Source organism: Lithobates pipiens, unplaced genomic scaffold (assembly GCF_037356315.1).
Source record: "Lithobates pipiens isolate NorthernLeopardFrog02 unplaced genomic scaffold, aLitPip1_a1.2 Scaffold_8, whole genome shotgun sequence".
Classification (NCBI taxonomy): Eukaryota; Metazoa; Chordata; class Amphibia; order Anura; family Ranidae; genus Lithobates; species Lithobates pipiens.
The window spans coordinates 280,004,210-280,030,704 of NW_027507903.1; the positions used below are offsets into that span (position 1 = coordinate 280,004,210).

Consider the following 26,495-nt stretch of genomic DNA (forward strand, 5'->3'; position numbering starts at 1 on the left):
AAATTGCACATAAGGAAGGTTTTCCTTACCTATCTTGGGAAAACACTGTCTGGAGTATCTGAGGGGCCTCATATTTCTCAGACTTCTACCTCAGAAAAACCACCATGTTGCAGTAACTGCCCTAACAGCAAAGACAGAAAAACTCGAACAGTGTGTTGTGTGTGAAAATGTATGTCAAGAACATCTGAAAGTGGTGTGTTTAAACTGGGGGACAGTTAAACTATTTCATCATATTAGCATAACTTTTCTAACTACCTATGCCCTACACCTACATATCAAAATGTCATGTTTCTCTCAATTGACAATGTCTTTATCATTTTTATAATTATCCCATGCATTCAATGCCTTCCTGCTCCCCCACCTAGCCAACTGTCTTCTGCTACCACCTTCCTATCCCTGTCAACTGGCAAGACTTAAAGGGATTGTAAAGGTATTTTTTTTTTCCTTAAAATAACAAACATGTTATACTTACCTCCACTGTGCAGCTCGTTTTGCACAGAGTGGCCCCGAACCTGGTCTTCTGGGGTCCCTCGGCGGCTGTCTTTGCTTCTTACCACAGGTACTTCTCACGTTCATGCGAGCTCCCTCGCATGGTGAGAAGCACCTGTGGGCGCGCTCCCCTGATACAGCCGGCGGCTATAGCCGCTCGCTGTATCACACGGCCCCGCCCCCCGGCGCGCCGCGTCATTGGATGTGATTGACAGCAGCACGAGCCAATGGCTGCGCTGCCTTCAGTCCATCCACTCCAGCCAATCAGCGGCCAGGCTGAGTGGTGAAGAAGAAGTCGGGGCGAGCGCGGGACTTTCGAGGGGTGAGGTAAGTAAAACGGGGGGGCTGGGGGGGCCGGCATTGTCAGATGTTTTTTCACCTTAATGCATAGAATGCATTAAGGTGAAAAAACATTTATCTTTACAACCCCTTTAAGCCTTGTACACACTATCAGTTTTTTTTTTTATTCAACCCAGCAGGTGGCGCTCAGTTGGAGCTCGCTGTACTAACTGGCAGTGCTGAATGCGTCTTATCGGACCGTGTCGTCGGATAATCCGACTGTGTGTGGTATGCATCGGACTGATTCCGTCCGAATCTCCGTCGGACCCAATTTTCCAACATGTTAGAAATATTTCCCGACCACCTGGGCCGGTCGGACGTAATCCGATCATGTGTAGAGAATTTTGATCGGACCAAGTGCCACACATGCTCAGATCAAATTCCTACATCAAAGCTATTGGCTACTAGCCTGAATCTAGTCCCATCGTAACGAAATTACGTCATCACGTTCTGAAAGATCGGATTTTTCGACAACTTAGTCCGACCGTGTGTATGCAACAGTTTCGGACACAATCCGTCAGACTAAATCTGATGGACAAAATCCGACGGATTTGGTTGTGGAAATCTCCGACCGTGTGTACAGGGGCTTAGATGTACTAGCATATTTAACAACAAATCAAAACCAGACTCCAGTTAATATGTATCAGTAACAGCAAACAGTTTTTTTTTGGGGGGGGGATAAAGGTTTTACTGACTAAATAAAACTGATCATTGTAAACACCCCTGTCAGTGGTAAATGGTTTGTTTCATTCTTGAAATGCGTTGAGACTGTTGTACATTTTCCTGAACCACTGGTGCTTTTTGTTATATCATTATATTCATAGTTCCATGATATTTGTGTATATGATCTTTTTGGCCAGATAGGACTAGTGCTCTATCAGGGAATTTATTGTGCTGCTCAAATGCTTACACAATATGTTTTGTAACCTTTTAATAATATGTTGTAATGAAACTGTGTGCTGTGTGTGTAATATCTGTGTTATTGTCCTTCCTTTTTTGGGGTTATCGTTGGCACTGTAAAGTCCATATATTTTTTCACTTTTCTTCTCCTCCCTGTAACAGCTACAAGAGAGCATGTTCTTTTGAAAAACAACAAAGTTACTGGCCAGATCACTAGGTGAAAATAAAGGAACGAAAGAAAACTAATGCAACCTTGCAGTTCAACACTATTATAATATGCATTCGTCCTTGAAATTCATGTGCAAGCACAAACAATTTTGAACAATTAAAATTGATTAAAGTGGAGTTCCACCCAAAAATGGAACTTCCAATTTTCCGGTTCCTCCCCCCCCCCCTCTGGTGTCACATTTGGCACCTTTCAGGGGGGAGCAGATACCTATGTAACACAGGTATTTTAATCCCACTTCCGGGCATAGATAGCGGAGCCACCCGCGGGTATCTACGCCACTACCGGCGCCTTCTCCGCCCGCCCCCCCACTGTCTTCTGGGAGACACACAGGTCCCAGAAGGCAGCAGGGACTAGTGGGATAGCGCAGCGCAAGTCACGCATGCGCAGTTGGGAACCAGGAAGTGAAGCCGCAATTCTTCACTTCCTGATTCCCTTACCCAAGATGGCAGCGGCAGCACCCGACAGCCGAGGGATTAATCGGCTTTGGGTGCCGATATTGCAGGCGCCCTGGACAGGTAAGTGTACATATTTTAAAAGTCAGCAGCTGCAGTATTTGTAGCTGCTGACTTTTTAAAAAAATAAATAAAATCAGCGAACCTCTGCTTTAACAAAAGGCAAACCAGAGAGCATTGTAAAACATTTTATGTCACCATTGGCCATCTCAGTGTGTTATAAAATACAAGCTCTTTATTAGAAAGAATGATTATCCATGGCTGTGGCAATTAAACAATGCATATTACAATTAATTTAACAGCCCAAAGACCATTTCACAGATCACAAAATATTAAAATACCATTGGGATTACATTTTATCAGCAAAACGCACACTATAGCTTCCGTGCCAAAAAATAATAATGAAATCTGACTTTCCAAAGTATTGGTGTTTTTCACTGGACTTGTAGCTATTCTTATTAAAACAATTACCGCAAAACAACCAAAAAAATTTACAAATAAATTGCCCAATAAAAAGCTTTTACTGCAATATTAACCCTTAATGCAGAGATTTCCCGTTTTTTTTTTTTTTCTGACAAAAGATCCCCACAGTGTGGTGATGAGCTTCATTCAACCCACTTCCTCTGAGCCCAAATCCTCCTTGTGAGTGAAGACGCAGCACAGAGATGAATTAATCTCTCCATCATTCTGCTTTTTCTGCCTATTAGCATGCTTCTTCCCAACACATTAACTGATTGGCTTCTTGTGCTGTTTTCTTCTCTCACACTCCAGCTGTGCTGTAAAAGCTATGCAAGAAGCTGATACCAGGTCAAATCCAGGTACTTCAACTTGCAATGCTTGCATTTACAAAATGCATTCAACGATGTATTAACCCTTTAACTGCTGCCACCATAAGTGCATCAGGATGTAAACAAACTTGTGGCTGCAATAGCAGCTGCATTTACATTTCAATGAGCCAGCTCCTGAATCTCCAGCAGAAATCATTTTGGTGGCTATAAAGTCACTGTGCCACGTCCAGTGCAGTCTGTACTTGATCTGTTAAGGTAAAGTACAAAGAAGGCACTCATGTCTCTATAAAGGGGACCTGTCACTTGTCAGACACCTTTGAGATAAGTCCCCACACATCTTTAAACAAATTTGAAACACATTTAAAGTTTTACCAAGCATGGGAGAAGGAGAGGATCAGAGAAGACAGGATCAAGCAGTCTTTTCATACAATGCAAAGGATTAACCCCTTAGGTTCCACAGTGAGTATAACAAGCATGCTTTACTGCATATACAGACTGATTTTACTGTTTGCTATGGGTTTATTAACAGTTTGTTGCATAGAATACATTAAGGTAAAAGAAAAAAAAACCTTCTCAGAGAGGGAACACAGTTAACCCCTTGATCGGCCCCTAGTGTTAACCCCTTCCCTGCCAATTAAATGTTTACACCAATCAATATAAGCTTATAGTGATTTTTCTTACCAAAAATATGTAGAAGAATACATATCGGCCTAAACTGAGAAAAAATAGCTTTTTTTTAAAAAAAAGGGGGGATATTTATTATAGCAAAAAGTACAAAATATTGTTTTGTTTTTTTTTCAAAATTGTTGCTTTTTTTTGTTTATAGCACAGAAAATAAAAACCGCAGAGGTTATCAAATACCACCAAAAGAAAGCTCTATTTGTGGGGAAAAAAGGACATAAATTTTGTTTGGGTGAAGCGCCGCACGCATGCGAACTTGTCAGTTAAAGCGACACAGTGCCGAATTTCAAAAAAGTTACCTGGTCATTCAGCAGTCAAATCTTTCGGGGTTGAAGCGGTTAAATATCCCAAGCATTTGGAAAGCTCCAAAATACTCTGACGTCAATTCACAAAAGTGTGTTTTTATTTTCACCATCTACGTAGAAATTTCTCATTGGCGAATTCACAAGTTTGTATGCCCCTTGTTATCAGTGCAAATGTTACATGCAGATTTTTCATTTCAAAAATTCCCACACACAAGAATTCTCTTTAAAACATTGGCGATAATAGTGGAGTTTGAAGAAGTGTCTATTGAGGGTAGAAAGAAGAAGAGGAGCCCCCTTGGGTTGGTGATAAATATAGTCTCTCGAAAAACTGAGGCTTTCAATAAATAAATATCCTTTTTATGTGAAAAAAAAAAAAAATACATGCGATATTTATGTTGGTGAACTGAATATTTTCTGAGAAAAAATATCATGAGGTAAAATAAAAATAAAAATATAGTTATGCAGTTTCTTTAACAATATTGCTATAGCAAAGGAGACAGTTATATGCTGGACATTCCATCTGAGAAAAATATGGGCTATGTTAGCAAATATTGTTACGTTGATAAGAATATTGGCTTCCCAGCATCTGCAAGCCTACCATGTTAATTGCTGATAAACAGAAGTAGGATTTATGTTATCTAAATGTACCAGGTGCACAAAGACAATGCTAGTAACACGCAATAATACAACGGCGTTCTGTATCATCCACATAGCACTGTGTGTGGCTCCTATTCATTAGATTAAATTCAGTGACGACAGATCACCTCCATGATGGGAGCATGCAATGTTCCTCAAGCATTTTCCATACTCGTGGAAAGCAGCGTTATACCGCATACGTGGGAGAGATTACCAGGCACTCATCAGAGAAGACTACAATTTTATTACAGCCTTTAATTGGTACAGCAAACTTCTGCAACCCATAGAAGCCAGGTTGCCTTTATCATGAACATACTGTTATGTGACTTGATGGTTCCTAGAGTAATGATCAGAAGCATAAGTGTCAACGCAAGTGCAACCTCAACTGTTTTTTTTTTGGGACTCTTAAAGTCTAGCTCCACCTTTAAGACCATTTTACACCCTGTCTGTCACTGTTATCACTGGTACACAAGTGCGGTGATCACCACACTTGTAGCCCATTAGCAATTCCTCCAGCTTCCCAACTAACAGTCCATAACTGGATACAAATAGAGCTGGAGGAAGAGTCAGCCGGAGCCTGGTACTGTACCCATAATCCTCTAATGCCCTGTATACGCGGTTGGAAATTCAGACGGAAAAGGTCCAATCGGATTATGTTGTCGGAAAATCCAATTGTGTCTGACTTTTTCCATCAGAAATTCAGAAGGAAAAAGTTTGAGAGCAGGATCTAAAATTTTCCAACAACAAAATCCGATCGTACTTTTTTCTGATCATTTGTAGAGAATTCCAATGGACAGAGTTCCACGCATGCTCAGAATAAAGTACGAGACGAAAGCTATTGGCTACTGGCCTCTACATAGTCCCAACGTACGTGTATAACGTCACCTCATTCCGAATGATCGGATTTTCCAACAACTTTGTCCAACCGTGTATATGCAACATAAGTTTCGGACAAAATCTGTCTGAAAAAATCAGAGGGATTTTGTGGTCGGGAATGTCCGACCGTGTGTACAGGGCATTACCGGTGTAATGCTTTGCAGGCTCATTTTCAAAAATAATGAATGCACATTTTCTTATGCAAATTCAGTATATGTGCATTTATTATTTGTTTTGCAAAAGGTGGACTTTTGCAATTTCCTTTTTTTTTTCTTTTAGTGTCACTGAGTTACTGGAAACTGAAATACAACAGCCGATGATAGGTAACTGCACACAATTTAAAAACTGACCCCCCCAAGCAGATATAAAAAAAAAATAGCAGGGTTCAGCAGGAATCTGGCAGGATTCAAACCGTTTATGGGCAGGTTGAATGTACCAAGTTGATCGATCAATCAACTTGGGTACAACCAGCCTGCTGGATCCTCTTGCGATTTTCGTGAGTGGTTATAGCAGCTGCTAGCGAAAATCACAAGAGAATCTGAGACATTGTCTTCTTCCGCTGGGAACAGACAATTGCCCGGCAGGAGGGATTCCCCTGTCAAGACTGTCTGTGTTGATGGTTGCAGGAGAACATTTTTCACTGTGTATGGCCAGTCTAACTATATCTAGTCTTAAAAATGTTCCCTCCACCCTCCTCCTACCTATCCTGCCTAACCTGTATAAAAAACTAATTTGAATATTTACCTATCTTTAATCCACTGGGGTCAAGTCACATGGTCTCATGGTTCCAGCTCCCCTATGTCAGTGAGCAGCTGTTGTAGGGGAGAGAAGGGAGCACTGACAGCAGATGGATTGTGGGAACTTATGGGTGAAGTCATGGCTCCTGGAATTCTGGGCCGTTGTTGAGCGCTCTCTTGCATAGAGGTGCAGGATCATGTGACCAGACCAAATCAAATTAAAAACAGATAAGTACGCAGATCTTTTAAATACAGGTTAATCAGGATAGATAGGAGGAGTGGGGGGGGGGGGGGAACATTTTGAAGAATAAATATAGATTTCTTCCATTTTAATTAGAGTCCTAAACAGAATAAGAATAACACATTGCTATAACAATGCTCCTAAACAGGGGTCTCCAAACGTTCTAAACAAAGGGCCAGTTTACAATTCTTCAGACTTCAGGGGGGCCAGTGAGAGTAGAAAATGTCCTGGCATCAGTGGGATTAAACAATATCCCATCATTGGTATTAGGGGGTGTAATAATGGCCCATTATTGGTATCAATGGGAGGAACAGCTCCATTGTTGGTGTCAGTAGGAGGTATAGAGCCCTATCATTGGTGTCAATGGGAGGAATAGTGCTCCATCATTGGTGTCAGTGGAAGGAATAGTGCCCCATCGTTGTTATCAATAGGAGGAATAGTGCCCCATTGTTGGTATCAATGGGAAAAATAGTGCCCCATTGTTGGTATCAATGGGAGGAATAGTGCCCCATTGTTGGTATCAAAGGGAGAAATAGTGTCCCACTGTTGGTATCAATGGGTGGAATAGTTGACAATAATATACATTGTAGCTGTTTTACCCCTCAATGGATCTTTATATCTTTCCTTCTAGTCCTGTGCCTAATAGACAGTACAGACAGTCTGATGACGTGAATTTTGTCTGCTGTAGTTAGCGCTGTCCAGCCAGATCACCTCCCTGCCCATAGCTTGTGATTTGATAATCAAGGTGCAGCAACAGACTGATGATCTCATCCCTCTGCCCTCTCCTCCTATGTTCTGTCATCCCATGTGTGTGCAGCTCACCCGATTGGCCACCAGCGCTGTTCCTCCTACTTCCTAGAGTTCTGCTTAAACCGAAATTAGGTACTTACACCAGCTGCAATAAATATTCCATGTAATGATTTTATAAATACATACCTTCGTTAACTGTTGTTTTACATATGCTTCAAAGAAAGCTCAGTATTAGAAAAAAGTGATCTCAATTTATATTACCTTTTTTTTCCCAGCAAATTGTTTAATAGTGTAAAAGACAATAAAAAACTTTTGTAACCTTCATGGGTAATTAAAAATGAAAAAATAAATGATAATACATTATACTATACTATACTTGTTTTTTCTGGATCATGATGTCATTGAAATGATACAAGAATCCAGTATTCTTTTTTGAATTAATCTGATATTTTCCACTTGAGGCAGCCTATGATCAGCCTTTATTCTGACTCTGTCAGTTTGTTCATGCTTATCATCTCGGTTACAATTTTCCCTGTTTTTGCATACAGCACAATAAAAGCTACCTACCTCCCATTGAGAGACGTGCACAGCAGTGATTAATCAGCCCCTACCAGAGAAGGGGTTGTATAACATTAACCCTAGTCAAAGAGGCAGCTGTATGGCGGTTCCTTCTAATTGCCTACTGCCATACATCCAATGTGTGGTGCTTTCAGGCTTTCTCAGCCTTGGTTCTCTTATTGACAAAGCAAGCACATACAGCGAGCAGCCAGTGTACAGAGGAACCTGAATATATTGTCTCCAAAGATTAGTTTGCTACTATTAAGGTCCCATTCAAATGGCTGATTTGGCCCGTATACCACCAAGGATCAGAGTTTGGACATAAACTGTCTGCGTCCATGGCCACTCATCTGCCCTTAAAGTGGAAATAAATGCAAAATTATTTTTTTTCAGTTTACTTTCTAGGCTACTAATCACATGTATGTAATGTACCTTGCTATAAAATAAATCTACTAACCCCCAATTCCTCAAAAACTCGGAGCACTGTATACAATCTACATAAAAAGCAGAATGCAATTGGTTTACAAATCTCATAAACCCAATTTCATAGCTCCCAACTGTCCCTGATTTCAAGGGACTGTCCCTGATTTGGAACAATGTCCCTCTGTCCCTCATTCCCCCTCATTTTGGTCTGATCTATATCGATGTATATAAAATGCACTTTTTATCTATCAAAAAGTGTTTTCTAACACTAAACTTTTCATCTGATTCATCTAAATTGCTGCATTTGTAAATTCTGAAAGCCAATGTAAAAGAATAGTAGTGGTAAAAAAAGCACTTGTGGGTTTAAGCAATCTTGTTTTTTTATGTACAATTCTCCTTTAAGGGGCGTGACCAGGGGGGGTGTCCTATGCCTGCACACTCACAAGCTGACTTTTGTCCTCATTCCCATCTCAAAAAGTTGGGAGGTATGCAATTTTATTCATAGAAAATAGAAAACATATCAATTGTTTAAAATGAGAAAATGTGACATTTTAAGAAAAAGTTCATTTTGAAATTGATGCCGGCAACATGTCTCAAAAAAGTTGGGACAGGGCAACAAAAAGCTGGCAAAGTAACTGGTACCAACAAGGAAGAACTGGAAGAACATTTTTCATTTAACTAGGTTAATTGGCATCAAGTCACTGACAAGATATGATATAAAAAGAACCTCCTAGAGAGTCAGAGGGGTTGATTTACTAAAGTCAAATAGACTGTAAATAAGCAGGAGCTCTGCTGACTTCCATCATCCAATCATGTGGGGGCAAAAATACAGGTTTTTGTTTTATTTTCCTTGCATGTGATTGGATATTCTTTGCAAAGTGAAGCTTTACCTTATTTAGTAAGCTCTGGAGCAACTGCACCTGCAGAGTGCAACTGCAAAGTGCACGTCCTATTTGCATTTAGTAAATCAATCCTAGAGCGTCTCAGAAGTAATGATGGGCAGAGGTTCACCAATCTGTGAAAAACTGCATCTAAAAAATTTTCAATTTCAGAATAATGTTCCTCAACGTTAAAATGCAAAAACTCTAAATATATCATCATATAAAGTACATAATATCATCAAAAGATTCTAAGAATCCAGAGAAATTTCTGCGCACAAGGCCCAAATGCAACATTGAATGCCCTTAACCTTCAGACACTAGGACGGCACTACTTTAAAAACAGACATAATTCTGTAATGGATATTACCACATGGGCTAATTGCTTTTTGGGATACATCCAAAAATACAAGGTAAAGCTCTATCATGCAAAGAGGAAACCAGAACATGATCCAGAAATGCTGTCATCTTCTGTGGACCAAAGCTCATTTAAAATGGTCTGTTGCAAAGTGAAAAACTGTTCTATGGTTAGAGGAATCCAAATTCGAAATTCTTTTTGGCAACTAGTGCAGTGTCCTCCAGACTAAAGAGGAGAGGGACCTTCCAGTTTATTATCAGTGCTCAGTTCAAAAGCCTACATCTCTGATGGTAGGGGGGTGCATAAGTGCGTATGGAATGGACAACTTGCAAATCTGGACAGGCACCATCAATGCTGAAAGATATATCCAGGTTTTAGAGCAGCATATGCTCCTATCCAGATGACATCTTTATCAGCAGGACAATGCTAAACCACATACTGCATCTATGACAACAGCATGGTTTCGTAGTAGAGGAGTCTGGGTGCCTAAAGTGGTTGTAAACCCATAAAAATAAAAATAAAACAACCTACAAGACAAAGGCATAATGCATAGCATACTAGCTCAATATGAAATACTCACCTTAGATCAAAGTCCCTGCGGAGGTCCCAGCACACTGCTCTGCCCAGCGACATGTCTCCCGGAGTTACTTCAAGGTATCACGGACTCCGGCGCTGTGATTGGGCATCACTCCCACTCTTGCACGCAGCACATTGGCTGAAGCACCACACTAATGAGCTGTTGCTTTAGTGCGCATGTGTCCCGATGACGCTTGGCACATGCTGATAGGGAGATATCTCCTAAGGTAAGCCTTATTATAGGCTTACCTGTAGTGAAAAGTGATCTGTAAGGGTTTACAACCACTTTAACTGGCCTGCCTGCAGTCTAGACCTTTCACCAAAGAAGACTGTTGCACAGTCCTATATCAGGGAAGAATGGGACAAAACTCCTCTCCCAAAAACTGGTCTCCTCAGTTCCCTGACATTTACAGTGTTATTAAAAGAAGAGGCGATGTTACACCGTGGTAAACATGGCCCTGTCCAAACTTTTTTTTAAATGTGTTGCTGCCACTACCTTTTTTTCTTAAAATTATACAATTTTCTCTGTCTAAACATTTGATATGTATTCTCTTTTCAATTGTGAATATAATATGGGTTTATGAGATTTGTAAATGATTACATTCTGTTTTTATGTAAATTCTACACAGTGGGGTTGATTTACTAAAACTGGTAGTGCGAAATCTGGTGCGGCGCTGCATAGAAACCAACCAGCTTCTAACTTCAGCTTGTTCAATTAAGCTTTGACAAAAAAAAAAACCTGGAAGCTGATTGTTTTATATGCAGAGCTGCACCAGATTTTGTACTCTCCAGTTTTAATAAGTCAACCCCAGTGCCCAAACTGTTTTTGGAAATGAGGTTGAACCTGCCTGCATCACAGTCTTCCAAAAAATATGCATCAAGCTGTGCATGAACAGTTCAGTTTACAGCACCAGCACAGCACACTGCAAAGATCTTTGCCCCCCCCCCCCAAACCTCAAATATCCTTGAATCCCAACAGAACAAACACCCCCCCCCCCCATCCTTCTGCTAGCATAAATCATAAATCCTCTACTCTTCAAATTTCCCCTCCGAATACATGTCCCTTCCCCCCTCCCAGCACAAACCCCCCCCGCCCAATCATCCCTACTAGCACAAATCCCCCTCCCCCCAAAAAATGCCCCCCCCTAGCACAAATCCCCTCACCCCCTCTACCATATCTCCTCTTCTAGCACAAACCCTCCATCAAATTTCCTCCTAGAACAATTTGTATCCCTGCTGCCTCCCAAATCCCCCCTCCCAACACAAATTCCCCCTCCCCCAATCTCCATGTAACGCCCCCCACCTCACATGATACCACACTGCCCAAGGCAGCCTCCCTTCCTGCCCAACATATTGCCCCAGCCCTGACATGATACCATTTCTTTTTTTTTTTTTTGTGCAGAGTGCTGTGACACACTACACCACACACTGTGATGTATATAGACCAATGAAATATAATTTTATGACATTTTAGTAAAATTACAGTGTGATGTGTCATTACAATGCATTGTATGACTCCTTCACAGGGCACACCAGCAACTGCCCAGTAATGCACACTGCTTGTATGAATAGGTCCTATGACATGAAAAGAAAAAATAGATACCGTTCTATCCAATCTTGGTGTCTAGCTGGTCAAGCATGCCAGTATTTGGTAAGCCAAGGTGGTTATATTTAACCACGGGACCTTATGTGGTCCACATTGTAAGATGGAAATTATACGCTAGGATTTAAAATAAAATGTTCAGGGAGGCAAGTCAGCTATGCTCATGACCTGATATGAGCCTTTTAAAATGTGACACACGCTCTACTGGGCACAAGTCTGTTGGGCGTGATTAGAAAAATACAGCTTTTGTTTTTTATAAAGAATACCCATTCTGTTCATGAAAATAGTAGCAAAGTTGTAATAAAAAAAAAAAAATTAAACACGCATCAGAAAAAAAAAAAACTAAACAAAATAACAAAGAAATATTATGTGTCAAAATCTTTAGCTATGAAGTTGCACAAAAGGATGCAAAAATTACAAACCAGTACTTATATGGGGTAATGAAGCTTGCAAAAACGACTTCTGTGTTTCACAGTCACATCCTTTTGACATCTATTATAAATAGCAATTAGTACAAAATGCTTGTTTTATTGATATTTATTTAAAGGTGAAAATTTCAAAAGTTCATAAATTAAATTCAAAAGTAGCTGCACAGTGTGGAGTTGATTTACTAAAGGCAAATAGACTGTGCACTTTGCAAAGTACAGTTGTACTCTGCAAGAGCAGTTGCTCCAGAGCTTAGTAAATTAGCAGAAGCTCTGCTGTCTTTTAGCATCCAATCATATGCAAGCAAAAAATATTTTTTTCAATTTTCCTTGCATGTGATTGGGCATTCTTTGCAAAGTGGAGCTTTACCTCATTTACTAAGCTCTGCAGCAACTGCACTTGCAAAGTGCACAGCCTATTTGCCTTTAGTTAATCAACCTTGTATGTCCCAAAAGGTGCTCCAAAGCTAAAGCTACTTTTGTCCAAGCAACCTGAATAAGGTTCAAACTCTTCCCCACTATACACCATAACTTGTGCTGGAGTTGGATTTACAAAAAAAAAAAAAAAAAAAAAAAAAACAAGACTATATAGCATTATCAATGTGCTGAAGAGATCATCGTGATGGAAATAATCGTATAAATGTATGTTAAAGAGACACTTTAACTAATATATTAATTTTTACCAAACATTTCCCATAAGAATATATATATATATATATATATATATATATATATATATATATATATATATATATATATATATATATATATATACACACATACACACCCACACAGAGCAAGTAAAATAAGTATTGAACACGTCACCATTTGTTTCTAGGTAAATGCTATTGACATGAAATTGTCCCCACCTGTCTGCAACAACCCATGCACTCCATACATACAAAGGTACCAAAACAAATAAGTTCAGAAATTAAGTTATGTGTAACAAAATGTAATGACACAGGGAAAAAGTATTGAACACATGAAGAAAAGGAGGTGCAAAAAGGAATGGAAAGCCAAGACACCAGCTGAAATCTATCAGTTTTTGTCTTTAATGGGAGTTTATTGACCAGTGATAACCTATGCATTTTACAGCATCTGCCACTAGGAAAAGCATACAGCATGGGGGGAAAAGCGATGCCAAAAAAATAGAGCGAAAGGGAGGGGGAACCACCACCGCTGCACCACCCCCCCCCAACACCAGTGGCGGCTGGTGAAGTTTTCAGATGGAGGGGTCCCTTCCTTTTTGACCCCTCCCACTTCCCATAAGCCCCACCCTTTATAGAAACCACCTACTCTGTTATGTGTATTCCACCCGTAGTGTCAGGCATATATATAGCCCAGCGTCACAGGACAGGGTATACAGCCCAGCATCACAGATAGGTTATATAGAGCCGCCCCCCCCCCCCTCCCGACAGCACGCATCCCCCAGCACAGATTTTTGTGGCACTTAACCCCCACCCTCCCTGGTTCGGCGCAGGCTGCTGTGGTGTGGTGTCAGCGGCAGCTCCGGCAGCGCCTGTCGCTTTGGCCAATCGGGAAACAAGTCTTACAGGCCTGCCTCCTGATTGGTGGGGAGGAACTGTAGTGTGACCATAGTGAAAATGAATTCACTATGGTCACACAACAGGGTGAGATCAGGACACAATGCTCTGCGCCCCGAGCCCTAATCAGGTGCTTCAAAATACACACCCGCCGCCTATACCTGCCTTAGTAATGTGCATGGCTAAGGAGGTGTTGGGGGGTGGCACCTGTGAGCCCACAATGCATGGGCTGTGCAGCAACAAACGGTTGCAAAACTTACATGGATTTTGCTGCACTTCTTTACTAAAAGAGGCTCAATGAAGTTAAAGTTGCTTTATCCAATAATACTCAAACATTATTATTTGATTTTTTTTTTTTGCCTGTGTTTAAAGTACAGGTTCACTTGACTAAGTGAAAAATGTACTGCTTTAGTAAATCACCCCCACTGAGTGAGTAATACAGAGATACCAGATAATGTAGCTTATTGTTGGCTAGCAATTTGCACACTTCCCTTGATTGCTCATTGTGGATAGTCTAGAATAACAAATTGGGGAAGAAAATGCTCAGAGCAAGGTAATATAGCAATAAGTGTCTGAGCCATTTGTCAGAAGAAGAATTGCTCTCACCGGCCTGCATTGGCTGTGCTAAGCATGGTGGGAGTTCAGACATACTACAGTGACACATGAGTACACTTTAAAGGGAGGCATTGGCACTCGGATGCTTCCATTTATTTCCGTGCTGGAACAGCTGAGAAACAATAGTATTTGGCAAAAAGTCATAAATGTACCGTGTGCAATCTAGTCATAAACGAGAACCGAACTAGTAGTATTCCCAATATTACCTGTACAGTATATCTGTCTTGTTGCCAGTTACACAGCTAACACTAAAAATATCGCTCTGTTCCCTTGAAGCAATTGTGTTGCTTAACGACATAGTTCACAAATAGAAAAAAACGAATAAAAAATCATAAATGCACCCATATTAATATAAAACAAAGAGCATTTATTTAGTTTTTCAATTGAAGCCTGCAGAGAATTGCAACCTCGATTGGTGCATCACACCTGGATAAAAGGTAAGTATGCACTTGCTTCATTGTAAGTGCTTTTTTCAGCAAATTTGTTTAAATGATAGTTGCTTTAAAGTGGGAGTAAATTCTCATGCATGATTTTTACCTATAGGTAAGCCTGTATTAAAATTTACCTATAGCTACTGTCAATTATCTCCTAAACGTGCACAGTTTAGAAGACATTTACTGTACATGCAGCCAGTGACATCACCGGCGGATGCATACCCATGCTGCTCCTTCAGAGTCCTGTGCCATAAACGGAAGGAAGGCTGGGTAAAAATGAAAGCACCTTCAGCGGTGACAGTGCACCACTGGAGGGTAAGTTTCATATAATGTGCTAGTAAGTGATGCATACTAGCACATTATGACATTGCCTTGCAGGTAAAAAAAAAAATTAAATAAAAAAAACAGTGGTTTACTACCGCTTTAAGCTCACTTTACATATTACAATCTGAGTGGATACAATTCTGTAGGCCTCATGCACACAGAAAAACACACCGTTCAGGGACGTTTTGCTTTTTTTCACACCACTGAATGCATCTGAATGATAGCAATTGTATGTCCCATTCACACTGCAATGCAGCCTAGAAGTGTGCTGCGATAAAATGCTGACATGCTGCATTTTATTGCAGCGCACTGGCCTGAATTGCACCGCAATGTCCAGCACTAAATTACACCCCACACTGCTCCCTAGCAGCCGGAAATGCAGAGCAGCTGGAACACTGAGTCCCTCCGGCTGCTCTGCAATTTAGTGGGGTGACCTCGGCCTTTAGACTTTAGCACTCTCCACAATAACTCCCTATGTGTACTTTTCCACCCTGTGGTCTGACTGTAAAGTTGATATACACTGTTGCTTGTCTACTTGTTGACAACTGTATTGTCTAAGCCAGCTACGCTTGTACAGGGTTCTATGGACCACAAGAGTTCCTCCAGAGGTGGCTAGGGTTTCTTGAGCTGTGGCTGACTGACCTCCCATATGTAGATGGTGGCTGTATAGTTCCAGGGCAAAGCTAGCAGCTAACCAACATTACCAACATTCAAAACGTATCAATATAACGTGGATATTGAAATGAAAAAATTGTGAGCCCCACACAATTGGGTGGGATTGGGGCACACTCTCTGCGCCTCCAGCCCACCCTATTTTAAAGCCTATTAGATCCTCTGGCTCTAATCAGGTGCTTCAAAAAACACACCCCCACCATAGGAATTAATGTGCCCGTTGTCCTGAAAGGGGCCGGGCACATGGATAGGGAGGGCAGCGGTGGTGTTAGGGAGGAGGGGCCCGGAGCCCCCAATGCATGGACCACCTCTGATTCCCATTAAAACAAATAAATGTATTGAATGAAATAGTGAAAATATTATAGATGTATTCCAAAGAGAGGGTTCCTATTTAGTACAGTTCTGCACCAGGGCCAGCATGTATAATGCCATAAGACACAAAAATCTATACACGCACACAAACCTCATCTACAAACATGTAAATGATCTGTCTGACAATCATTCAGGCGTACTGTACAACGAATAAGACAGCTCCAAAGAGCACTAATGATGTGCAAAGTGCAGCAAACAGATTTCAGATTACTGTTGCAGAAAGATCTCTGCTCAGGAAGTCACCAACCTTTGCATAAAAGATCACACACCCATATATCAATCTGCATTTCCCCCCGTATGCAATTTTAACAGACAGACGTTTAACAAGTCACAAGTGAATTAAATAGGTACTACAAATATCCTGAACTGTGTGCCAAACTGTACATACCTTAAATGTTAGATGGAAGAACATTTCAAAAACTCGGGCTGGAAAGAACACAGCAGCCAGCCAATGGGTTTAAAACAGTGCTGTTAATAGAATCTCCTGCTCTCTGGCTCCCTAAAAGTGTGCGCTGTTTCCTAGATCAGACAGCCTGGCTCCCTTATTATATATTAATGTGTTCACCACTGCATTATCCTGTATAGGTTACTTGAAACATTTCTAAAAATGTTCATGCTTTTTTTTGTGCTTGGTAAATACAAAAACCTCCAATCGGGTGCAGAGATAGAGGGTTATTTACTAAAGGCAAATCCACTTTGCACTACAAGTGCACTTGGAACTGCAGTCGCTGTAGATCCGAGGGGGACATGCAAGGAAAATAAAAAACAGCATTTTTGCTTGCACATGATTGGATGATAAAATCAGCAGAGCTTCCCCTCTCTGCGACTGCACTTCAAAGAGCACTTTCAGTGCACTTGTAGTGCAAAGTGGATTTGCCTTTAGTAAATCAACCCCATAGTATAATATAATAGATGCCATTTCTAAAAACAGTGCATTTGCAATTTTTTGACATGCACACCAATAAGGATTAATGTCCCCTCACATCTCAGACGGCATGCCAGCACATAATCAAGCACATAAGGCAAAAGTGTGGAAAGACTATCAACAATACTACATTTTGCCACCTCCTAATAAAGCATTTCTGCCAGCGATTACAACGATAAATTGTCATCACTGTTTAGGAGATACACTTAGGGCTCGTTCACTCCAGCTTGCATGCATTATGTGCCATATAATGCGTGTGTGGTGTGAAGGGTGTTGTTAAATGCATCATAAAGTTTGCTTTTTTTTCAACTGTTAATCTTACAGAAAAAAACATTTCATTCAACTCTGTGCTTCACAGCGCATTGTGATGTGCTGCCGCTACATGTGGTGCCATGCATTGTGCTGCAAAAAAATGCAGACCTTCTGAATTTATATGCAGCACACCGCAACGCACCTCAACACAGCCTTGTGGTTTGAACAGGGCACATGGAAAACAATTGTTTTCTAGGTGCCCTTGTGTTGTGTCTGTGTGGATCTATACTCATCAATGCATCTCAAGGAACATGGTGATTCAATAAAGCCTCTGCAACAGATTTGTGACATTGTCATTATTAGTATTAACTTGTGCCCCCCCCCCTGCTGTCAGAATAGGATATGTCAGCAGAGGGGGATTCCTCCATCCAATTTGCTTGCGTAGATGGAGGAATCAGTTTTGTTTTTTTTCTCTAATCAACCCACTGGCTGATCAAAAAATAAATAAAAATTAACTGTTCATGAATAGCATAAGACTTTTTTCTGTTATAGTTAAAAACTGAGAAAATGGGGTTCATATATTAACCTCCCTGGCAGTATGATTATTTCTGATTTTAGGTGCATTATTTTGCATGGAAATTTGGCGTTTTATATTGTAGGCCTGCAATTCTTAGGAATAACTCTCTTAAATCTGTTCAAACAAGAGTCCAGTAGACATCCCGGGTATGATAAAGTTTATAATATAATAAATAATAATAAAAATTATTCAATAATGTAATCAAATCTAAAAACACTGAAATTTGCTCATTTGCAGAATTGTCGCTGTCATTAGATTTAGTGTTTGATGACGAATTTCCCCACAAATCGCTATCGCTCAATTCTGCAAGTGATTATAATTTATTATCGCTGTTTTCTAGTTGGTCTAAAATCACTTTTGACATAAAGGGACACTTTTTGGTTGCTATGGACAATCTCCAAATTCCAGGCAGAAAAAACAGTATTTATAATATAAAAGTGCATGCAGGGCACTGCACAGACCACTAGGGACAAAGGGCGTGTGTAATTTTTTTTATACAGTACTGTAATCTGTAAGATTACAGTACTGTGTGTGTTTTGTTTATTTTAACTTTTTTGAATTTGGCGTCATAACGTTGCAGGGAATGGAGCTCGGCAGCACTCAGGCACTGTGTGAATCGAGCGGAGGACGGCTCGCACACACAGCGCGGAGGACATCGCTGGATCCAGGGGACAAGGTAAGTAACTTCTCCCTGTATCCAGCGATGTGATCCCGCTCGTGCTACTGAAATTGCAGCCCGAGCCAGGCTCTGGATTACCGCTAGGGAGGTTAAAGGCAAATAGGCAGTTTACTTTGCAAGGGAAGCTGCACATTGTAAGGGAATTTTCTGCAGAGCTTAGTGAATATGGTGACATTTCGCTCTGCAGAGAATACACAATCATGTGCAAAAAAATGTAAATAAAAAAAAAAAACAGCATTTTTGTGTGTGCATGAATCAGGGTTGCAAACTGCTAATAAATTTACTGACAGTTCATAAAAATCAGTAATTTTTTTTTTCAACTGTCTGTAAATATGAGGGGCTGATAATGTGTCATGCTGTCTTGACTGTCTAAGTGTAAACCAGGCAAATTACTTGTTAGGGGTACTGTCAGTGTTTCCATATTATGTTTCTACTGTTTCTGTTGTCTCCTTTCTTAATAGGAATGCTGTCATTTTTTTCAGGTTGTCAGTAAAAAATGTGCTCCGCCAATACATTTTACATGCTTTGTCAGTAAAAAAAAAAATGCTGCAGGACGTTGGTAACACTGACATGAATGAATGATGGAAGTCAGCAGAACTTTACCTTATTCACTAACAATCACTAAGCTCTTGGAGGCCTATTTGCCTTTAGTAAATCAACCCCAGTGACAAGGAAGCTTTAGCCATTTTAGATTATCTAAATTGGTCAGTGAATATGTGATGTCATTTAACAATCTATAGTACAATGTACAATTTGTAGCACAGAGTATGTAATGTAACTGAAATGTTGCCAAGACAAACAAGGAAGCTATGCAAAAAAAATAAGACCTCTTCCACGTTGGAGTAATTTGTTGATCGTGTCGCACATGTAATTATTGTGTCGCATCTTTGAGACAATTCTGCAACAAAAGTTACCTCTTGAACTGAATTTGTTTCCATTACTCTCCCAACTTCCCAAAATAGATTTATATTATTTTTTATCTGTACAACTCTACGGCTTTGCAGGAGAGATGCTTATGACAGTTATGTCCGAGCCGTATTCACCTTCCCGACACATACCCCGATCTGTGGCACAAACTGCTGTTTGTTGCACTAATGCGAGGCAGATTTCTAAAAAGTAATCTATGACACTTTATAAATTCCTGGATGTGTGCCCTAAAGCCGATGGTAACAAAGATCACTTCAGAGGTACTGAATGCTTGACTTATATGTGGGTGATCTGAAAAAGGTATTCAATAGTAAGGCTGAAGAGACAGACGTGATTTTATTGCAGTGACACCCCCTCCCTGTTTTGTTACAGCGACTGGTCGCTAAGAAAATCATGATGATTTTCTATCTATAGGAGCGCTAACAGTGATATTTTTTAATCGATCGGTTGCCCTGTCACTGCGATCAAGATTCACCAGCATCTCATCCTGGCCAGTGAAATCGCTAGCACCAATTACTGTCACTGTTTTTTTTTAATGAAATGTTGCAGTAATCGCTGTACTTACCCACAAATCACTAAAGGAGAGCGACTGGTAGTTCAGCACAAAGAGCTAAGCCAGCCACACAAGTGAGGCGGATGGAGGAATCTTCTGTGTGATTATACTCTGACATTGGGGACTCCTCCGCAGTCAAAATACACTGATCAGTGTTACAATTGGCTGCATCTGCTGATCGAACGAACATTATTCAACATCCTGTTCGACAAAAGTGGACCTTTTAGGCTCCAGTCACACATGAGCATAGCACAGCGACAACTGCTACACCGCGTTTTTTAAGCTTTTTTGTGGAGCGTTACAATTAATTTGAATGGGTCTCCCTCTGCTCCAAAAACGCTCCAAAGAAGCTCATGTACCAAATCTTGGCACAGAGCCAGGAGCTTTTGGCATTGTGATTTTTGCTGCAATTTTGGTGTTTAGTCACTCGATAAGAGCGGCAAAATTGCATTGCGTTTGGGGTCCCATTACGAAACAATGGCATTGCAAACGCATCCCGTGTTTTTCCGCAATTCTGGAATCGCGGGTAGAATTGCCTAGGTGTGAAAAGAGCCTAAATCAACTTTTGTCAAGCAGGAACAGCCACACTATAGAAGGAATAGACATTTGGCTGGTCCCTGCTGAACCAGATGAATTTTGATCCATCTATGGCCAGCTTAAAGTGTTATTAAAGACTTTCTTTACAAAACTGTGATACTTACCTGCTCTGTACAGTGGTTTTGCACAAAGCAGCCTGGATCCTCCTCTTCTCGGGTCCCTTGCTGGTGCTCTTGGTACCTCCCTCCTGCCGAGTGCCCCAGAGCAACCAGCTTCTAATGGGGCACCCAAGCAGGCTTCTTCCCAAGCCGTGGCTCTGCGTGTCCATTTACACACAGAGCTGCGGCTTGGTCCCACACCCACTCTCTCTTCATTGGCTCACTGGCTGAGATTGACAGCAGCGGGAGCCAATGGATCCCGCTGCTGTTTTCGCCAATGGCTCCCGCTGATGTCTTAGCCAATGACTCCTGCTGCTGTCTTAGCCAATGGCTCCCGCTGCTGTCTTAGCCAATGGCTCCCACTGCTGTCTTAGCCAATGGCTCCCTCTGATGTCTTAGCCAATGACTCCTGCTGCTGTCTTAGCCAATGGCTCCCTCTGATGCCTTAGCCAATGGCTCCTGCTGCTGTCTCAGTCATGGAGGAAAGCTGAGGCTCTTGTGCCTATTGCTGGATCAAGAGGGGAGCTTAGGTAAGTATTAGGGGGGTTGCGGGGACTGCTGCACAGAGAAGGTTTTTTACCTTCATGAATAGAATGTAGTAAAGTAAAAAACCTTGAGCCTTTACAACCACTTTAACTCTCAATTGAAACATACAGCAAACTAATGAGCAGAGCGGTCCTCTGAACACACCTCTAGCCGGACTCCAGATTTGCGCCCTTACTCCAAATTTACTTTACCCCTGACTTTAATCCAGTTAGCTGCAGGCCGGGTCATTTCTCTTGTGAACAAAGGTGGCTGTGGGGTGGCAAATGACTCAGTCTGCAATTTATTAGAGTAGAGTGCAAGTTCACGGTTCAGCTAGAGACGAGTTTGGAGGACCCCAAGCACATCTTTACTAGTTAGATATAAACTGAAGATGTTACTAATTAATCCATTATATTTTACAAAATCAAAACATTTACTACAGCTAGCATTACTATACATGAAATATGTGATGGACTGCATTCCAGAAGAGAGGCATGGGATGGAAATCAATAGATTCTCAAGTTAAAGCACTGAAGTCATGCGATTACAAACAGAGCCGTTACCAGTCCTTTCATTGCTATGTGTATAGCCCTACTATTATCACATTAGTGCTGTCACCTATGCCACTTCTGTGCATCCTAATTGTGGCCATACACACGTCAATAAAATTATCAATTTATTTTTCAATTACCCTCTCCTGATAGATATAAGGACCCACAACACAATCGATCAATATAAGGATCAATAGTCCACAACACAATCGATCAATATGCTACACACAAGAAAGTGAAATTTGATCGATACTTGCAAGATACAATCAGAAGTTATCAATTATATTTTGTTCCAAATTTACAACCCGATCATCTCCATGCTGCCGATTTATAAAAAAAGATTGATAATTTCCCCATCTGGCTGACTGACCGAATCTGATCTAAATTGATCAGAACAGAAAGGATGGCTCTTCGACTGGATCTGATTAAGTTGTTTTGATTGTATTGCACATGAATTGGAGTATACATGGAAGCCGCCATAACAGGTCATGTTTTCCAGCACTCCATTTGAAGCACACCTGTGTTAATAAGTAACTTTGTGGAACTAAGAGAACTAATAATTTGACCATTAGTAATAATAATTAGAAATCACATCCTGTTATCAGTAATTAGGGACCAGTTTGTGAAAACTCTACACATCAGCAAAACAAACAAACAAAAAAAAATATTGTAATAAGGGGGAATTTACTAAGGCTGGAGCAGGCAAAATCTGGAGCAGCCATGCGAGGCAACTAGTTTAAAGCTTTCATTTTCAAAGCTTAAAGCAGCCCATACACTAAACCAGTGGGTTGAAAGTAAAACAAAAATAACTTGAGCCCCCCCCCCCCATCCATACATTCATTCGATGTCAATCCTCCCTCTGCACTATTAAATAGTTTTCTGGCATCAGGAAACTTCTCCACCGTCAAAATACACAGATCAGTGCTGCTGGGTATAGCCCACGGGGCTGATCAAATGACATAAACCTGAAAGGGTGGTTGCATAGAAGTCAATTGGTAGATCAACTTCTGTACAATCCTGTCTTTGCTGAAATGATTGAATTGCGATCCATGTATTCCTTGATTAAGGCTAGGTTCACACTAGTGCAGCTTTAATTCATCTCCGATTTTCAGTGCGATTTTCTTTGTGTGTGTTTTTAGCAAGAAGAGACTGGATTTTACACATATAACATTGTATACATTGTATACAGCATTGTACAACAAAACACACTAAAAACACATTTTACATAGTTTTTTTATTGTATGTTTCCATTGAGGTCTATTGGGCCAAAATCACACTGCAACTGCAACAACGTAGCATGTGTTCCTTTTCCAAAAATGTGCTGCATTCATATATATAGGCATCATTGAAAACAATACAATGCCCATTATTGTGCGATTCTGTGCGACCGAAGTTGCACCTGAAATCGCTCTAGGGTGAGCCAATCCTAACTGAAGCTCACTTGTGACTAGGGGTTGATTTACTAAAACTGTGAAGTGCAAAATCGGGTGCAGCTCTGCATAGAAAACCAATCAGCTTCCAGTTTTTTGTTTTTTTTTGTCAAAGCTTAATTTAACAAATTGAAAAATTTGATGTTAGAATCTGATTGGCTCCCATGCACAGCTGCACTTGATTTTGCACTCTCCAGTTTTAGTAAATCAACCCCTGGAGAGTGCAAAATCTGGTGCAGTTCTGCCTAGAAACCAATCAGCTTCCAGATTTTATTGTCAAAGCTTATCGAACAAGCTGAAGTTGGAAGCCGATTGGCTCCCATGCAGTTGCACCAGATTTTGCACTCTCCAGTTTTTTAGCTCACGTTCACATCTGCAACTGCGCTGTCTGAATCGGTGCAATGCTGATCTAGCGGTGCCGCGACGATTTCCAAAAGTAGTTCCTGTACTACTTTTGAAGACTTTGGGGATGATTTGAATAGACATCTGTGCACAGAAGTCTGTTAAATCGCCCCTGACGTTGGACTGCATTGCCGGTTTGAAGTTCAGCTGAACAATTTCAAACCCGTTCTCATTGTGAACTTGATCTTAGTAACTCAAGCCCCGAAGAGTGCAAAATGGGGTGCAGCTCTGCACAGAAACCAATCAGCTTCCAGGTTTTATTTTCAAAGCTTAATCGAACAAGATAAAGGTACAAGCTGATTGGTTTCCATGCACAGCTGCACCAGATTTTGTGCTTTCCAATTTTAGTAAATCAAGCCCTACGCACGGCCCCTCCAGATTCTGTCTGCTCCAGTTTTAGTAAATCAAGCCCTACGCATTGCCCCTCCAGATTCTGTCTGCTCGAGTTCTGCTCCAGTTTTAGTAAATCAAGCCCTACGCATGGCCCCTCCAGATTCTGTCTGCTCGAGTTTTAGCAAATCAAGCCCTACGCAGAGCCCCTCCAGATTCTGTCTGCTCCAGTTTTAGCAAATCAAGCCCTACGCAGAGCCCCTCCAGATTCTGTCTGCTCCAGTTTTAGCAAATCAAGCCCTACGCAGAGCCCCTCCAGATTCTGTCTGCTCCAGTTTGAGTAAATCAAGCCCTACGTACGGCCCCTCCTGATTCTGTCTACTCCAGTTTTAGTAAATTCCCTCCGCTACCTTCTAATCATTTCAGTTATCGCAATGCCCATACTGATCACAACAAATACAATTAAGGGGGTGAAAAAAAAAAACACAAATCCGAAGTATGAAATGTTGATTTCCAAAAATCCAACGAGGCCAGGCAGCACAGGAGCCTCAGCCAACAAGGAGAGCCATTGGCCAACTTTATGTGTCTATTGTTGTCAACAGAAGCACATGTCACTTGGCTCCTTGAAGGTTCCATCTGGCTGCTAGATTGGACTGATCTGTCATGAATTATTCATTCATCTCCCCACCATACACCATACGATCGCCCAGGCAGGGTGTGATGTGTCATTGATCCCTGGTGCTGTCAGTGTCCCCCCCGCCCCCATGGAAGGCCTGTCTTACCTGGATGTAACATACTTTGGAAATAGAAGATAACCAGGACGAAGGACCCCAGACAAGTGACCAGCACCATCCTGCAGATCCGATTCATCCTCATGACCTCCATCAGAGCCTGCTTCATAGTGCGGGTGGGATGGAGGCAGCAAGCCAGGCTGAGCTGTGGTCTGCAGGGTGTGGATGGATGGATGGATGGAGCACTGGGCTGCTGCTGCTGCTGAAGGACTTGTCCTGCTGTGGGTGATCCTGTGATAGACTGACACACACTGCGCTTCTTACGAAGGATGGATCCGGGGGACCATAGCTATCCTTAGCTGTCCCTGGTGATGGAGTCACATGTCCTCCCAGTACCTCCTCTGTGTCCGGGGACCGGGGGTGACAGGACCGGGTGATGCTCCTCTCTATGGTGGGGGGATGAGGATGCTCCTATCCGGGGTGCTGCTTGGAGGATGCTCGGAGTGTATGCATGTATATAGGAGCAGAGCACAGCGGTGCTGATGTGGATGAGAGCAGCTGCCTGCCGGTCCCTCCGTCTGTCCGGGTGTCTGTGTGTCTACACACCGGCTCAGCCGCTCTGACAGGCAGCAGTAGGAGAGCGGAGCCTGACGCCGGCCACGGGCACATCGCGCTCCGCCTTCTTTTGTTTATCCGCTATGGAGAGCCATTGCAGCTTCCACAGCGCCACCTGCCGCCCGCGGCCTGGCCTTACATCTGCCGGCACCGCAGGTGTGTGCACAGCTCCCCTTCTACAAGAGAAGGATGCATTCACACCACAGCAGGGCTTCCTAAGAACTCATTTACACTTGCTTCGGCTTGCTTCAAAACATGGCTTCGGAACACGCTTTGTTTAAGCTCTCTGAACCCCAGTCAAAACTCCTGTCACTAAATAAAATGGTTACCTTACAGTCCTGTGTACACCTTGCTTGTGCTTTACTTCCAAAATGATACTAGCTTGCAGTCCCACTGAAGCCTCATCGGAGCCCCACCAAAGATCCACCAAAGGCTCATCAAAGCCCCATCGAAGCTCAACCAAAGCCTCATTGAAGCCCACCAAAGCCTCATAGAAGCCCCACAAAGCCTCACCAAAGGCTCATTGAAGCCCCATCGAAGCCCCTACCAAAGCCTCATCCAAGCCCCACCAAAGCCCTATGAAACCTCACTGAAGCCTCATCAAAGCCCCACTGAAGTCCAATGGAAGCCTCATTGAAGCCCCACAAAGCCTCACTGAAGCCCTACCAAAGACCCACCAAAGGCTCATCAAAACTCCACAAAGCCCCACCAAAGGCTCATCAAAGCTTCATCAAAGCCTCATTGATGCTCCACCGAAGCCCCACCAAAGGCTCATCAAAGCCTCATTGAAGTGCCACCAAAGCCTCACTGAAGCCCCAACGAAGCCTCACCGAAGCCCACCAAAGGCTCATCAAATCCTCATTGAAGCCCCACCAAAGGCTCACCGAAGCCTCATCAAAGCCCCATAAAGCCTTACCGAAGCCCCACCAAAGCCCCTACCAAAGCCTCATCCAAGCCCCACCAAAGCCCCATGAAACCTCACTGAAGCCTCATCAAAGCCCCACCGAAGCCCAATGGAAGCCTCATTGAAGCCAAACCAAAGCCCCACAAAGCCTCACTGAAGCCCCACCAAATACTCACCAAAGGCTCTTCAAAGCT

The 26,495-nt window shown here is 41.9% G+C and overlaps 1 protein-coding gene across 2 annotated transcripts in view; it reads right to left on the bottom strand.

Moving 5' to 3' along the window:
* CHST11 (carbohydrate sulfotransferase 11) overlaps positions 1 to 25,442 on the bottom strand; it is a 240,785-nt gene extending 215,343 nt beyond the window's left edge. The window contains exon 1 of one of the 2 annotated variants that reach the window (XM_077472110.1): positions 24,849 to 25,442. In XM_077472110.1, the coding sequence (XP_077328236.1) occupies positions 24,849 to 24,951 (103 nt within the window). In that variant the 5' untranslated portion in view covers positions 24,952 to 25,442. Of the gene's footprint in view, positions 1 to 24,833 lie in introns of both variants that reach the window. The other variant, XM_077472109.1, reaches the window with a different exon arrangement.
* Between the last annotated feature and the right edge of the window lie 1,053 nt (positions 25,443 to 26,495).